The sequence below is a fragment of the Theobroma umbraticum genome, unplaced genomic scaffold (genome assembly GCF_002168275.2).
Source record: "Theobroma umbraticum cultivar Fairchild unplaced genomic scaffold, ASM216827v3 scaffold_30.0, whole genome shotgun sequence".
NCBI lineage: Eukaryota > Viridiplantae > Streptophyta > Magnoliopsida > Malvales > Malvaceae > Theobroma > Theobroma umbraticum.
In genome coordinates this window covers 6,798,784-6,812,871 of record NW_018397254.1, presented here as the reverse complement: position 1 = coordinate 6,812,871, position 14,088 = coordinate 6,798,784, and the positions used below count along the sequence as shown (strand labels likewise).

The following is a 14,088-nucleotide window of genomic DNA, read 5'->3' as shown; positions in this document are numbered from 1 at the left end:
ATATAAGATATTCTAATAATTGATTCCCTTAGGCAACCCCAAAAAATTTTGAGCCTAATAATGTTTATCCAATCGTCAGGTTAGATAATATTGAAAAACTTGCAATGAATTATGATATATCATTTTCAATTCTAACTTTAGTTTTTCGTGAAAGCTTGAGTTTTGTGGTCCTTGACATCTAAGTGGAGAATTTGGTGCTTCTCTTTTGTTTTTTCTTTTAGCCTTTTTTCCTTGCAAAGACCCAAATTCACTAGTTCACGTAATTTGCAGTAAGATGAAATGGATGAACACCCAAAGGATGATCTACCCAATCTCTGATTCATCATTTTTGTTTTAATCTTGGGCAAAGTAGCAGTTCGAATTTCACAACAACTTACAGATACTTGGAAGAGACGAAAGGTTACACCAAACTTGAAATCAATCATAAACAAAATGATTGCTCCAAGACAATTGTGAAAGGATGGGTTGGTTAAGATAGGAAAAGATATTTTGATTCTTCTCTGTTCACTTTTGGTTACATAACAATGAACTTTTTTTTTGTGAAAAGTAGTTACATAACAATGAACTTATTCTCCATAAAAATGCCAGATACTAAAATCACTTATTGAATCAACTTTTCTATTCCTGTAAGAGGGTCAAGGAATAACAATATAAAATCAAAGGCATCATGGTAACAGCAAAACCACTAAGATCGGTGAGTATTTGCTCCAAATCCTGTCATGGGAGCCAGCTTTGGAAGTCAAGGTTTTGTTGCCAACTGAACCACATTTTGCACAATCCGGAACCTGTAAGGCAATTTTTTTTTTTTGGCTCAGCAAACAAATTACATTTAGCATAAGCTGTTATACTATGCTATGGTCTCTTCTGATCAAATGTTGCGAGGCATGTAAATCAATGAATGTTATATCGACCTTTTTGACGTAGTGTAATAAAGCATGTATGACTACTTGTTCAAGTCTAATAAAATCTGCCAAAATATTCTAATCCAATACTTCCTTTTAGCATCCTTCTCAATAAGAAGCCACCAAAAAGGTTCAACTCTTTGAGAACAGGGGAAGCTAGTAATTGTCTCTTTCGACTTATTTATGAATCATCTATGAAATCTGCAATGTTTGCACTTCAGACTTCAGTCACAAACATGCACTCCCATTCCTTGACATACTATTACAATTATTCGGATTCCTAAGAGCAATACCTGATGCACTGGTGTTAGGGTGTGGCAGTTTGTGTCACAAGGATATTCACAATCAATCTCCTTTGCTTCTCCTCTGGTGAAGTACCAATCACCAACTGTTTCAGCAATGGTCTGTAAAAGGTAGTAATAACAACATTATTCACTCTCAGGTATCTTAAGTTAAAAACAAGGATTTAAAATCTAGAAAGACTATTCAATCTCGAATTTCAAAGTTGTTATAGTCACACCAAACAATAGCATATATATTAGCATTAGTGAATCAAGTGACATCAGAAATCAGAAATCCGGCATGTAAATCCAGATCTTATAGATGACAGAGAATGATAGGTATAGACAAATAGTTACCTTATTGCGTATTCTTGGAGAATCAACGGCAAACCATGATTCTTGTGCATCACTTTGGCAATGGGCAAAGCATGAATTTATGAAAGTTCCCCCGCTTTTTGAATCTTTAAGAAAGAAATTCAATGCTTCAAGCATGTCACGCCTGAAACCTTCCCAAAAGCAAAGTCCAAGGAACATTACGGAATCAGTCAGCAGGTGTAGTTACCATTACCAACACATCAATTAAGGAATCAGATTCTCTTATTTGGACAAAAACAATCACAGGAACAGCCTATTTCTATTGCCAAGGAAACTGCCATCCCAACAACACCCCCCAGAGATATCTAAATTATTTGAGTAGATAGGAAATGGGATGTCTAATAGACTAATAGTAATAAAAGAATTAATTACTTAAACTAGCAACTGAAGAAAAAATAAAGAACGAACCTTGCAATATGGCTATCTGATCCGCACTGCATGCTGCTGGATCATGCTTGCAGTTTTTCCATTTTCCTTCAACATCAGCAGAAGATGGCACCAAAAAACGATGAAACTATCTAGCATATAAAGTTACACTCACATTATATTATTGCAACTTTAACTTTACTTCGAATTCCAAAATAATGCCTTGAGCGTTAATGGAGATATAGGAAATTTTACTTGGACTACGTCGTAAGCAGAGTTCAAGACAAAAAATGGAGTTGTGATATATTTCAAGGCATAGTGTGGAAAGAAGCACTGCAGAGAAACAAGTTAAAAACCAGGTTAGCACAAAAGTATTCAAATATTTATGGGCCAAGATCTGAAAGCACTCAAAGAACATCATACCAGCTTAGGATGGTTCATGGACTTGGTGCATTTGTGATCAAGATTTTGCTCTACTCCCTGTTATCCACACTTTACACATGTGAATTGAGCAAGGGATGATAATACATATGCAGATTGCAGAGAAAATTCTTCTGTCATAAGCTTCTTGTATATATCAAAGACACAGTACATGTCTAAAATGGTAAGCTATATATGTTTGTGCGTTTTTTAAATGAAAATTCGTTTTATTTTGTGACCGCAATATTTAATTGCTGTTCCTTAGGCAAAAAATAGTACTGCTTTCCAAGTTAAAATTTGTACCTGAAGAGAAACTATATCTTCAAAGATAGACCTTATGGTGTGGTTCAAACTTACATCTCTTCTGTGAAATGAAAGGCTAATTATGTGAAATCTGAAAGCAAAAGACCAATACTGCAAGGCCATCAAACTTAAGAACCGTGAAAACTTACTCGTCCAGGAGAAAACCAGCATCACTCAAGCATTTCACACTAGCATTCGGTAACATCCTGGTGAAGTTGTCACAATGCAGAAAGGTCGCTAGACCCCCAGCTGAGCAACCTGCTAGCAAAGCCTAAAGAGAAGCAGGATAAGTATTCAGAACTTTGATAAATTCATTCATAAGGAGAGGGATATCAAATAAGTTCATTAAAAGTGTAAGCTTGCCATATGTGCATTTGCCAAGCCTTGGGGTAGAAGATCAAGAATGATTGCTTCCCATATTTTTTGCCCTCTGAAGTAAAGCAACGATGTCTGTCGTTCATTTACAATGATGCCATGGAAAGAATCAGTTTAAGAGCAGGACTGATCAAGTTCTTCCTCTGCAAAGCTATTCTAACATGAACATTATTTCTCCTATGAGAATTACTTAAATTCAACGAGCTAAAATGCTGCATGACCCTGTAACAGCTTTGATTTGGATTCTCTGGCAACCTTGGATATTGCTAATCATAGACCATACAGCTACTTTAAAGAAACAATTGCAAAGGTAAAATAAAAGGAGCCAAAGTCAAGGTACCCCGTTAGCAAACTTGCCATCTCCTGCAAATGAGGCTCCATCACAATATCTCAGCCTCACTCGGTTCCAATTGTAAAAATCTGGTTCATGGTTGCAGTTTGGTTGGTCAGTCTTTTTGTTTTATTGAAGCTAAAACCTCGATGGTTATGTGAAGGGAGACGAGCACCTGGATTGAGGGAGGCGTTGTTACTTAAGATACCGGAAAAAATTGCCCACTTGTTCATGTGATTTGTTGATCCGAGGCCCGTTTTGGCTCTGCCCAAGCATTGTTTTATGTCGCCGCACCACCCACCTCCCTAATTGAGATTATCATAAAATGAACAAAAAACTTTTAAATTAGACCTACTAATCTCAACTGGTTAGCATTTAGGAACCAAGTAATTACAAATTTGACATTAACATAAATTACGTAAAGTTCAAAGTTTGAACTGCTGACGTGGTGAGTTAACATTGGAGAGTACGGTACTTTCTGCTTTTTGTTTGCTGTTGCCTACAATTGTGCAACATTACCTCAAAGTACAAAATCCAATTGTTTGCTCCATTGTCGAATCCTCTGTGTAGATGATACGCTGGCAGGCTCCCATCTAAGCAAACTCCGTAACAAGGAAGAAGTAACAAAAACAAAACTATTTGATTAAATTTTTTTTTCTTGGAAATTGAGAGATAGAGATTTAAATTTTATTTTTTAAGTAGTGAAATTATATATTAATTAATAAGTTAAATATTCAACTATTATTATTTGATTAAAGTTAACTGTGAAACAAAAAACTAAAAGACTTAGATTTTTAAATTTTGTGGAGTCTTACAGGCACCAAGAGCAGGAGCGTTTCGAACCAGAGTCATCCGCACAAGGAACCGCTCCTGCGAGTATACGCACCATGGCGCGCAAGCCAACAAAACCAGTATGCTCGCTACTGCAGCTATACTCATTAGCTTCATGTTTATTCCATACAGAGCTTCGTTTCTCTTTGAAATGGGAACATGATAGTATGAACATATTACTGGTATGCTCTGTTTATAGTTGTTTCTGTTCTTTCTTCTATTATTTGATTGAAAATCGCGAGAAAATAAATTCAAGGAATCAGAATCTGTTGAACCATGGATTGATTGTCGGAGTTAAATGATGAAGTAGACTTTCAGCAAATAAATTATTGCTAACGACTCCAGCACGATAAAGAAGAGAGGTGACCATCAGGCCAAAGACTTTGATTCCCGTTTCTTTTTCCAGTATTTTAATATAATCATTTCATGCAAAAAAAAAGAGGACATGTATCAATCATTTTATAAATTTGCCAAAGTTAAATATGTGAAATAAATAATCCATAAATGATGGTAAGTACTGTTCGTAAAGGCGACGACAGGTACTGGGTTTGGGAGAAGCCAAATTGCCCAATGCCAACGCATCAAACCTTTGGAAGATGTTATTGGGTATATGGTAAATATCCAAATTTAGACCTTGCAACATGGGTTTGGGCAAGTAAAGAGGCCGGCCAGAACCAGCCTGATCACTGCATGGAACTGGGCCTCCTCGGACGTCAGCCAAGTCGATGAGTACGTCAAAGCACATGCGTTACACGTGGACAGCAACAAGCCTCACCAAGTTAATGTGCCTCTGTGGTTCTCGTATTCTTCGACGTGATAATTTGCAATGAACACTTATGTTGTCTCTTCGGGTCAACATAACACAATTACTGACTTGAGTCATACTTTGTTATTACCAGGAAAATCCCTCATCAGAGGCCAATCCATGGAGAGGGACCTATATGAATACGGGAAAATGTTAACAAATTTTGTTAAGATGATTTTTAGAAAAAATAAATTATTAAAATGACATTTATGAAAGAAAACTATTAAAGAGTGTTTAATAACATTTATTAAAGTGATATAGAAATAATTTTATAATTAATGTGTATTCTTTAATTTAATGAGAATAGGACATTAAACAAAATGTTTTACAAAATAATATTTTAACTAACTTTACTAAGTACATATTGACATTTGTTAATTAGGCCACTACGAATACATAATGATTAATCACCTAGTACATTTTATACATATGAGTTAGGTAAAATAATTTAAGTGATTTTTGAGTGAATTTTTTAGATTGAATTAGCTTCACTTGATTCCTAACATTAAATTTAATAACTTCATATACATAATAGTATAGATATCAATGAATATATAGTCGATGATATCTTGTTTATAAAATAAGTTAAAGTTTTGAATTAGAGTTTTCTCTCTCTTTTATTTAATAAAATCAGAGTTTTAAGTACTTTTTAGACCTTTTAGCTTTATGTCAAAACTATTAAGAATTTTGATGGCAAAAATTAGAGAATTTTGGTTTTCTTTTGTAAGATGATATGGTGCATAATTTTTTAAATAGTAGGGAATTCTAAAATTACAATTTGAGAAAAAAAAATAATTATTTGATTAAAAAATTGTTTAAAGTTTGCAGAGGATCATCTTTGAGGACAAATAGAATAATAATTTATAATTAACATTTTAAAATATTTTTATTTTATTTTTATCACTTGATTATCGAAGATATGATTAACGTAATAAAATGTCGATTTGATGCTCTCTGCAACCATATTTGACCGATGGAGTTATTAATCAGGTATTATCATCAAAAGATGATGCTAATAGAAGAAGTTATAAAAAAAAGAGAAAGAGTGAGGTGGATTAAGGAGAGATAAAAATGGAAATCTTTTATATATTAAGATTAAGTTTTATTATATAAAAGGTTGTAATTTCAAAAAATAATTAAAAATATTTTTGTCGAATCACTTAACAAGAGCTCGAATGGTAAAATCTTTTGGGCTGCATGGGCCAGAGCTAAAGCGACGTTGGGCTTTCGGACTGAACCGGCTTGCCGGTGCGGGTCAATAACGCTGGTTGCCTGTTGAAAGGAATCACAAACCCAAATTCCCAATTTCTTCTTTTACTCCGCCTCAGATCTCCGTCTCAACAGGTATTTCTCCTTCCTCTCTAAGCCCGTTCACTTCTTCTTGTTCTTGATTGCTCGGGGAACAAAGTTCAAAGCCGAAAACGGAAACTTTTCTGTCAGATTGTTTTAGTTCTTAGTAAAATGAAAGACTAAGCTCGACTATTGAGTAGCTTTAGCTGGTTTCATCAAATGAAGAGGATTTTAGTTGTGTTTACTAACTGCTGTGTTTTGGTTGGTGGGTTTTTTTAGATGATAGTGATTTTGGCTGTTCATAGTTTATTTCTGTCATAAGCTTAAATTTTGATATTTTGTTCTGTATATTTAATGATTTTTTTAATTCCATTTTGAAAGTTTACGCGTTAGGTTTAAAGACCATTTTTCATTTCACTGGAAGTAAAAAAAAAAATTCATGTTACATAATTATAGATTTTGGTCTTGAGACATTTTGAGTATGCACTTGTGTTTTGTTTTGGATTAACTGTTGTTGCTAATTTATCTTGTGAAATTTGAGAGGTTTATGAAGGAAAGAACCAAAAATTAAGGGTTTGAGTCCTAAGTTAAGATCATTTGTATTTGTCTATCCTTTTTAAAACAGGAGTTCGATCAGAGTGATTGTGTGATCTGGATTTGAAAGATTATTAAAATGCAGTTTCAATGTTGTCTTTTTCAGGTTGAATGTGATCTGGGGTTACTTAAGCTGGCGGGGCTACCAAGCAGCCAAATACTGGCCTCTTTTTAGGATTGAAAGGGAAGGAGTTGGCTCTGCATCCCTCTAATTGAAACAGAGTAAGTAGATTCTATACTGATTCAGTTTTATGTAGAGTAATAGTAATTGATTATAAGTAATATCTTTTATTGAAAAAGAGAAAGGGAAAGCTGCATAAGGAAGAAGGTGACAATACCTTTCAATTGCCATGTTAGGTCTGTTGTTATCTGTAATTATCCTTTGAGAAGGGCTTGTTTTAGCCTGGACTTTAATTGAGCTGTGTCCTCTTTTATAGTTGGTATTTTCTTAGCGAAAGGCACAGACCTGATTTCTTTATTTTAGAAAATTAGCAGAAGAATCCTTTTCACAAGTAACTTGATTAGGGAAGTAAATGAAAGTAAATAAAACTTATTTAAACGACAATATGGGTGCTTCCATGTGATCGAACAAAACCAACAGAATCATCAGCAAGACCTACAATGTCAGTATCTTTATGATGAGAAGTCTAAATAAACTTATACTACAACTTCAGCAATTTAACTTAATAGTCAACTCATTAATCAAGTATCAAACTAGCAGAGGCTTATCAATTTTTCCATCCATATCCCCACCAACTTGAGATAAATAACAGTTTCATTATTCAAACTGACAGGTGTATCTATAAACCCAAATAATAGTAAAATAAAGATAGAGATATAATAGTCTAAAGTAATCAAGTTCAGATGGCAGGAATAAGCAGGTACTTACATGGGTAGCTACTTGGTCCATATCTTCATCCTTACTTACATTATCATCAGGAGTGATGACCTCACCAGAATCATTCGAATCATAAGCACTTTCATTGAAGGGAAACATTGGGGCAACACCAGTGGAGGGGGGGCAAATGATGAAGTTATGAATAAAATAGAATTGCAATTTGAGATAGATAAAAGGTAAGCATATATGCTTTTTTATGTGGCAGTTAAAGGCTACAGCATATATGACATCTTCTCCAGCTTGTGTTATCTTCCAAATAGTACCATCCAATAGATTTCCAGCAAGATGAGGAGCATTCACAGTGCCCTCTTCATTTCTTATGAAGATCATAATGGAAACAACAACAATACATTAAGTAGGTGACATTTAACCTGAGGGATCTAAGGGGTCGGGCAGTGACATCATCCAAATAGACAATGTCCACTCCACCTACATATAATACTAGGTCATGCAACATTAATTCCCTTAAGCTTTTTCTGATGAATCAAAATCGAACTCAAAATAGGCCATGTAGAAATTGAGATGATTGCTCGCAAAAAGTTCACCAGATAAATAATAATTTTGGGAGTGAGTTAGTTGAGTCATGTTCTAAAAACTCTAATACTTGTTGCATTTGAGATAGCAAAACATGTCAACATAAAATTTTTCACTACAAAACATAGGCAATTTTATTACTATAAACAGAGAAGTTTAACTTTAAGCTTTAGATGTAATCAACTATGGCCACGCCATCAATTAATACCAAGTAATAGCTCCCATTTCCAATATTGCTAAAACTTGTTGAAGGGAAATATAACTCTATCTTAGTAAGCTTAAAAAATAAACACATGGATATCATAATCTGACGCAGTCATCCTAGGAGTCTACATCAAAGATTTGAACTTTTGTGCCTTAGCATCCCTCATGCTTTTAGGCAAAAATCTATCCATAAAGGCTTGTGTGAACTCCTCCCAATTAAGTGGAGCAAAATTGGGAGGGCTGCTATGCTTGAGCGTAGCAAACCAAATTTGCACCACCTCCGTCAATCTAAAAATCTAAAAACTTTTAGCTCAATTGCCCGATGGCTAGAACAGCCTAGTTCTGTGCAAATCTTATCCATCTCAATTAAAAATACTTGCAAATATTCTCTTGAATTGGTACCATTGAAAGCTGGGGGCCTCAATTTCATAAAATCACTCAAGGTCACCATAACTTTCCCCCTATCCATCTCCTCATAGGGTTGATAATCCGGATCTTCAGAGCTGAAGCCCATTATCTCTTCGGGGTATTGCATCCCTTGTCTCATAAACTCCACAAGCTCCTAAGTCGACCTTTGTAATCTAGTCGCCAATTCCACTAGGGTGGCACTGGGTACCATAGGATGTTTGCCTCCAGTGTCCTCTAAATTGGTACTAGCTTGCCTCTTACTGGAACTCTGATTGTTGGGCGGCTTGGCAACTCGACCTCTAGGCCTACCTCTCCCACGACTTCGAGGAGTGGAAACATGTGGTCTAGTCACAATGTCATTTGGGGCATCAAGCCTTCTAGTTTCCCTCGAGGTGGTTTCTGTTCTAGGTGGTGTCTCGTACCTAGAAGTTAACAATCACCCTTCAATTTCACATCAAAATTACTAGTAAAGGTGACTTACTAAGACTTGGGAGTTCGTGCAACCCCGTATTCATAATACATGTCACAATCAAGAACGATGGATAAGACCTTACAATTATCTCGACATTCTATTGACAGACTCGAGAATTCCTAGGACTCTTTTAACCCTAAGGCTCTAATACCAAGCTTGTAACGACCCACTCCTGTGGCCGTTTTCGATGCACAAGTCATGTGGGCAAACTCACACAGTTCAGCAAGTCTTTTCAACTATGTTTATCTTACGAATTAATTTCTTTTCTTTATTTCACTTCATTTTGCTTCATTTATTTCCATAACATGCTTATGGGCTTGCTGAGCTGTGTGGGCTTGCCTGCATGACTTGTGCACTGGTAATGGCTATAGGAGTGGATTGCAAGCTTGGTAGTGAGATGGATAAATCTTTCACCTTACAGGAGAGATATTGATCGTACATAGAGAGAAGACGTAATCTGTAAACTAGTTCCATGGAATAAATGGAACTGGAGGGTTCAAATTGTTTCATGGCATACAGGAGCCAAGGTGAAGTGTGTTTGGATGCGACAACACTGCATATATCTTCAGAGCTACCTTGCAAACCAGCCATAGTCAATTTTTTTCTCTAGAGAGTGATTAATAGGCATTGGTGAAAATGGAATAAGAGGAAAAAACCTTTATTTGGTAGAGTTAAAAGATAAAAAGAAGATGAAAATTATATTATGTTATCATTGTAATACCCTTTGTAACTTAAGATAAATTTTTAAATGTAATAATAATGGACAATCCTGTAAATATGTAACGCTTGACTCACTCCTCTCCCATTTCCTTTCCTCTAATTTTTTTAATTTGGAATTGTTTATTTTTTAAATAAAGATGAAAAATGATAAATTTGTCTATTTTATATCTTCTCACATTTCTATCTTACCAAGTACTAGTAAAAATAATTTTCTTTCCACTTTTTCACCCATCCCCTTTCATCCTCTCACTGTCTACTTTACCTCGCCAAGCATAGCTCTTATCTACCTCTTTTCAAGCAAATTAAATCCCAAAATAACATTGATAAAAGCACCAAAAAGATCCAAATCAGGGCCTTTCCATAAAGTAAGTTAAAATCTCTATTTCTTAGCCCAATGTAAAAAGGAAACCTTATTGATCAATCTCTCAAACTGTACAAAATCCATGGTTAGTCTTTTCAAAAATATCTCCTCCATCACTTTCCCCTTTTTAGTCCTTGTAATTTATTTACTTCCACTTTTCCTTTTGCTTCATATCATCACTCATCACCTGTATGTAGACCAAATTTTAGTTGTATGTTATTTTGTTATAATATGTATATGAATTTAATTTATTTTATTACTATTATTAAGTTCCAGATCAAATTTTAGTACTTTTCTGTAGTTATATTTGCAGGATATTGTTGTGCGCCTAATGAAAATTTTGCATTTCATCTTAACTTTCTTTATTTGTTGAGATTTTGATTTATACTGTGAAATTAAATTTGAGGTAATTTTATGTACATTGATTAAATGAGACGGGAAATGAAAGTTTGACTCTTTTTTGTTTGGTTTTGTTTTTGAATGAAATGAAATTCTTAATTGAAACTAACTGAGCTAAGCAGTTCGTTTAGGCCATGTGGACTTGGGGCTTTGTGTAATTAGAAAAATATTGGAATTATAACAACTTTATAGCTTTATGTCTTTAGGATAGGTATTTAGTTTATTTTTTGTTTTGGATTTTAGGTTGTTTGGCAGAATATTTTTGTTCCTGTATCTGTTTGGCTGTTGAGATTTATATGCAAGTCAGAGGAAGACAACATTGCCAAAAGGATTAAATGGAAAATGGGGATGCTAGGATTATGCAGACTAGAGAAATGGGTAACTCATGGTACGATTTTGAAAGATATCCAAATCTGGAATCCTTTTTCTAGCTCACCTTTGTTCGATATTTTTTTATATATTTAAATTAAAAGTGCCCATTAAAGAATTTTTATTTTGAAGGTGTATCTCTGCAATGAAATTGGATATTTGATCTTTGCTTTGGTAGTTTTCTGGAAAACATGATAAGTATATTATGTTTAGGGCCGATTCATTTTCCTTAATCTAGCTACTGATGGTTTCTATTGTATTTCTACATGTTCTAATATTTCTTTTTTGACATAATTGTTTTGCAGGTTGCATGGATTTCTCTGCTTAAGGTGGTCACTAGAGAAATAGTGCAACTTTGGTTTGGAACTTCATCCCGTGTTGTATCTGATTTATGTGCATAAAAGATTAATTTGAGATAATTTATCCACAAGAGTTGTGTGCTTAGTTATGGAATCACTGTGGAAGCTTTTATATTTACTTGAGCCTGCCCCTGTTACTCTCGTAGTTACAGCAGTGGCTGTGACATTTGGATCTGCATTTCGTGCTCTGAATTATGGGAAAGAAATGGAGCGGAATCGTGACTTGTCAGAAGCATCAATTACTTTAGATAGGTCCCAAGCACTAATGATTCCAGTAATGAGCTCTTGTAGCTTGCTTTTGATGTTTTACCTGTTTTCTTCTGTCTCACAACTCCTGACTGCATTCACAGCTGTTGCCTCCGTTTCATCCCTTTTCTTCTGTCTATACCCGCATGTTGCCTATTTGAAATCACAATTTGGTTTGGCTGACCCATTTGTGTCTCGGTGCTGTTCAAAGTCATTCACCAGAATACAAGGGTTATTACTGTTGGCATGCTTTGTTACAGTTGCAGCTTGGCTTGTTTCAGGGCATTGGATATTGAACAATTTGTTAGGTATCTCCATCTGTATCGCATTTGTTAGTCATGTGCGCCTTCCAAACATCAAAATATGTGCGATGCTTCTTGTATGTTTGTTCGTGTATGACATATTTTGGGTTTTCTTCTCTGAAAGATTTTTCGGGGCTAATGTCATGGTATCGGTAGCAACACAACAAGCATCAAACCCTGTTCACACAGTTGCTAATAGTTTGAGTCTTCCTGGCTTACAATTGATTACAAAGAAGCTAGAGTTGCCTGTAAAGATTGTTTTTCCAAGGAATTTGTTGGGTGGTGCATCACCTGGTGGGAACACAGCAGACTTCATGATGCTTGGTCTTGGTGACATGGTATGAAAACCGTTCTCCTCAGAATGAAGAAAGTAATATTTTTCAGCTTTCTTACTAGACCAATATTTATTAGTATCTATCAAGGTATCCTTAAATCTTCCGTTTCGTTACTAGCTTGAAAAGTCTATTCTTATTGCCCCTGCTGCTTGACATGATTGCTATTAGATGAATGAACAAACATGTCCTCGCAAACAATTTTGGTGTGCAAATGACACTTGCACAAGGAATATCATTGTTTTGTACTTATAGACTAATCATATTATTCTTTTCATATCATGTGTTTGTAGAGACAAGCACTCGAACTTGTGCATGTGACTTATTGAGAGTAACAGGTGGCATTGTTTACCTGTTCTACTTTACTGCTCTGGCTAATGTCATCTTTTTCTTTTTATTAGAGGTTTTGATTAAATTTTTTATGATCATGTAGGCCATTCCTGCCATGCTTCTAGCATTAGTCCTTTGTTTTGATCATCGAAAGAGTAGGGAAACAGTAAATCTTTTAGATTTACATTCCTCAAAGGGGCACAAATACATATGGTATGCGCTTTCTGGGTATGCTATTGGACTAGTGACTGCTCTAGCAGCTGGCATTTTGACTCACTCTCCTCAACCTGCTCTTCTTTATCTGGTATTTTGTTATGGCAATTTTATTCAAGTTTATTTGTTCTCCTTATATTTAGCATGATTTCCTTTTGGAAATATGATGCAGTCTTTGAGATAGTTCATATTCTCCTTGTTCACTTGGTCAAAATAAAGATGAGGGAAGCTGTTAATGAATTTTATAGCATTTTGGGTTCATTGCAGATCTGTTGCACTTCTATAACCGTTTTAACTTTATTCTCAATCTTTTACATGTAGGTACCTTCGACATTGGGACCTGTAATTTTCATCTCCTGGTTAAGGAAGGAACTAGTTGAATTATGGGAAGGAACCATGCCAAACCTCAATGAGAAGGAACGACAAATAGAAGTCTGAGCCATCTCTTCGTATGATCCAACGCCACATAAGGGCATGCATAGCCATGTGGTTGTATATTTCTTTGAAAAGTATAGTATATGAAGAATTCAATGTTTTACTTTGTTGAATCCAACTTTGATTATGAAATATGTCCCTAATGGAAGGCAGAAAGCAAACTTGGTGAGCCAAGCTGTAGCATATTGGGAGAGCAACTATTTGCTTTATGATGCTTTCTGGTTTGCCATTTTTGCTCGATAAAGTATAGTATTATTATTTAGTTTTTCGGTTAGAGAATCATATTCGATCAACTACTCATATGCAGAAGCAAGAGGCAAATCCTCCTCGGGTCAGAAACCAGCTTCCTAAGTGTATTTAAATTGCTTAGGGGCAAACTAAGAAGAAAAACACTTAAAAGGGACATAATGGATGATGCATCAGTTAAGAAAATGGAATGAAAGCAAAATGTCTTGATTAATAGTTAATCAATATCCCTATTCCTATCTCAAGGCGAACCGGTCGTTAAAATGGCCATACTTGTGTGACAGTTTCATCTTCCACATGTAGTATGATATATTAATATAAAATACCCATATTTTATTAAATTGATTAAACTCAGCTTTTAGCCCTTCAGGTCTTTTCATTTTTCTT

General features: G+C 35.1%; 2 protein-coding genes across 5 annotated transcripts; one reads left to right on the top strand and one right to left on the bottom strand.

Annotated features, from left to right (window-relative positions):
• Nucleotides 1-405: 405 nt before the first annotated feature.
• Nucleotides 406-4,386, bottom strand: LOC110410198 (pectin acetylesterase 9-like). The gene is made up of 13 exons (XM_021419795.2): nt 4,169-4,386; nt 3,873-3,955; nt 3,529-3,658; nt 3,363-3,442; nt 3,011-3,097; nt 2,797-2,918; nt 2,648-2,708; nt 2,348-2,404; nt 2,180-2,257; nt 1,967-2,072; nt 1,541-1,689; nt 1,196-1,306; nt 406-785 (listed from the first exon to the last, which is right to left on the bottom strand). The coding sequence occupies exons 1-13, from the start codon at nt 4,299-4,301 to the stop codon at nt 666-668; spliced, it is 1,317 nt and encodes a 438-aa protein (XP_021275470.1). The 5' UTR covers nt 4,302-4,386; the 3' UTR covers nt 406-665.
• A 1,840-nt stretch (nt 4,387-6,226) lies between these two features.
• Nucleotides 6,227-13,679, top strand: SPPL1 (SIGNAL PEPTIDE PEPTIDASE-LIKE 1). Of its 4 annotated transcripts, none has more exons than XM_021419825.2 (6): nt 6,227-6,333; nt 6,980-7,095; nt 11,113-11,257; nt 11,544-12,483; nt 12,911-13,111; nt 13,342-13,679. In XM_021419825.2, the coding sequence occupies exons 4-6, from the start codon at nt 11,686-11,688 to the stop codon at nt 13,456-13,458; spliced, it is 1,116 nt and encodes a 371-aa protein (XP_021275500.1). In that variant the 5' UTR covers nt 6,227-6,333; nt 6,980-7,095; nt 11,113-11,257; nt 11,544-11,685; the 3' UTR covers nt 13,459-13,679. The 4 variants fall into 4 exon arrangements, with proteins under 4 accessions (XP_021275500.1, XP_021275482.1, XP_021275507.1 ...); XM_021419832.1 differs by lacking the exon at nt 6,227-6,333 and adding an exon at nt 6,362-6,544; XM_021419807.2 differs by lacking the exon at nt 11,113-11,257.
• The last annotated feature ends 409 nt before the right edge of the window (nt 13,680-14,088 follow it).

What these genes read in the sequence shown, in the direction of transcription:
- LOC110410198 (XM_021419795.2), bottom strand. Translation starts at nt 4,301, where the DNA reads ATGAAGCTAATGAGTATAGCTGCAGTAGCGAGCATACTGGTTTTGTTG. An exon ending in CGCTCCTGCTCTTGGTGCCT is followed by an intron (nt 3,956 to 4,168) that starts GTAAGACTCCAC and finishes CTTGTTACGGAG; the next exon opens with TTTGCTTAGATGGGAGCCTG. An exon ending in AAGATATAGTTTCTCTTCAG is followed by an intron (nt 2,405 to 2,647) that starts GTACAAATTTTA and finishes TGTGGATAACAG; the next exon opens with GGAGTAGAGCAAAATCTTGA.
- SPPL1 (XM_021419807.2), top strand. Translation starts at nt 11,686, where the DNA reads ATGGAATCACTGTGGAAGCTTTTATATTTACTTGAGCCTGCCCCTGTT. An exon ending in TGCTTGGTCTTGGTGACATG is followed by an intron (nt 12,484 to 12,910) that starts GTATGAAAACCG and finishes ATGATCATGTAG; the next exon opens with GCCATTCCTGCCATGCTTCT. An exon ending in AACCTGCTCTTCTTTATCTG is followed by an intron (nt 13,112 to 13,341) that starts GTATTTTGTTAT and finishes TTTTACATGTAG; the next exon opens with GTACCTTCGACATTGGGACC.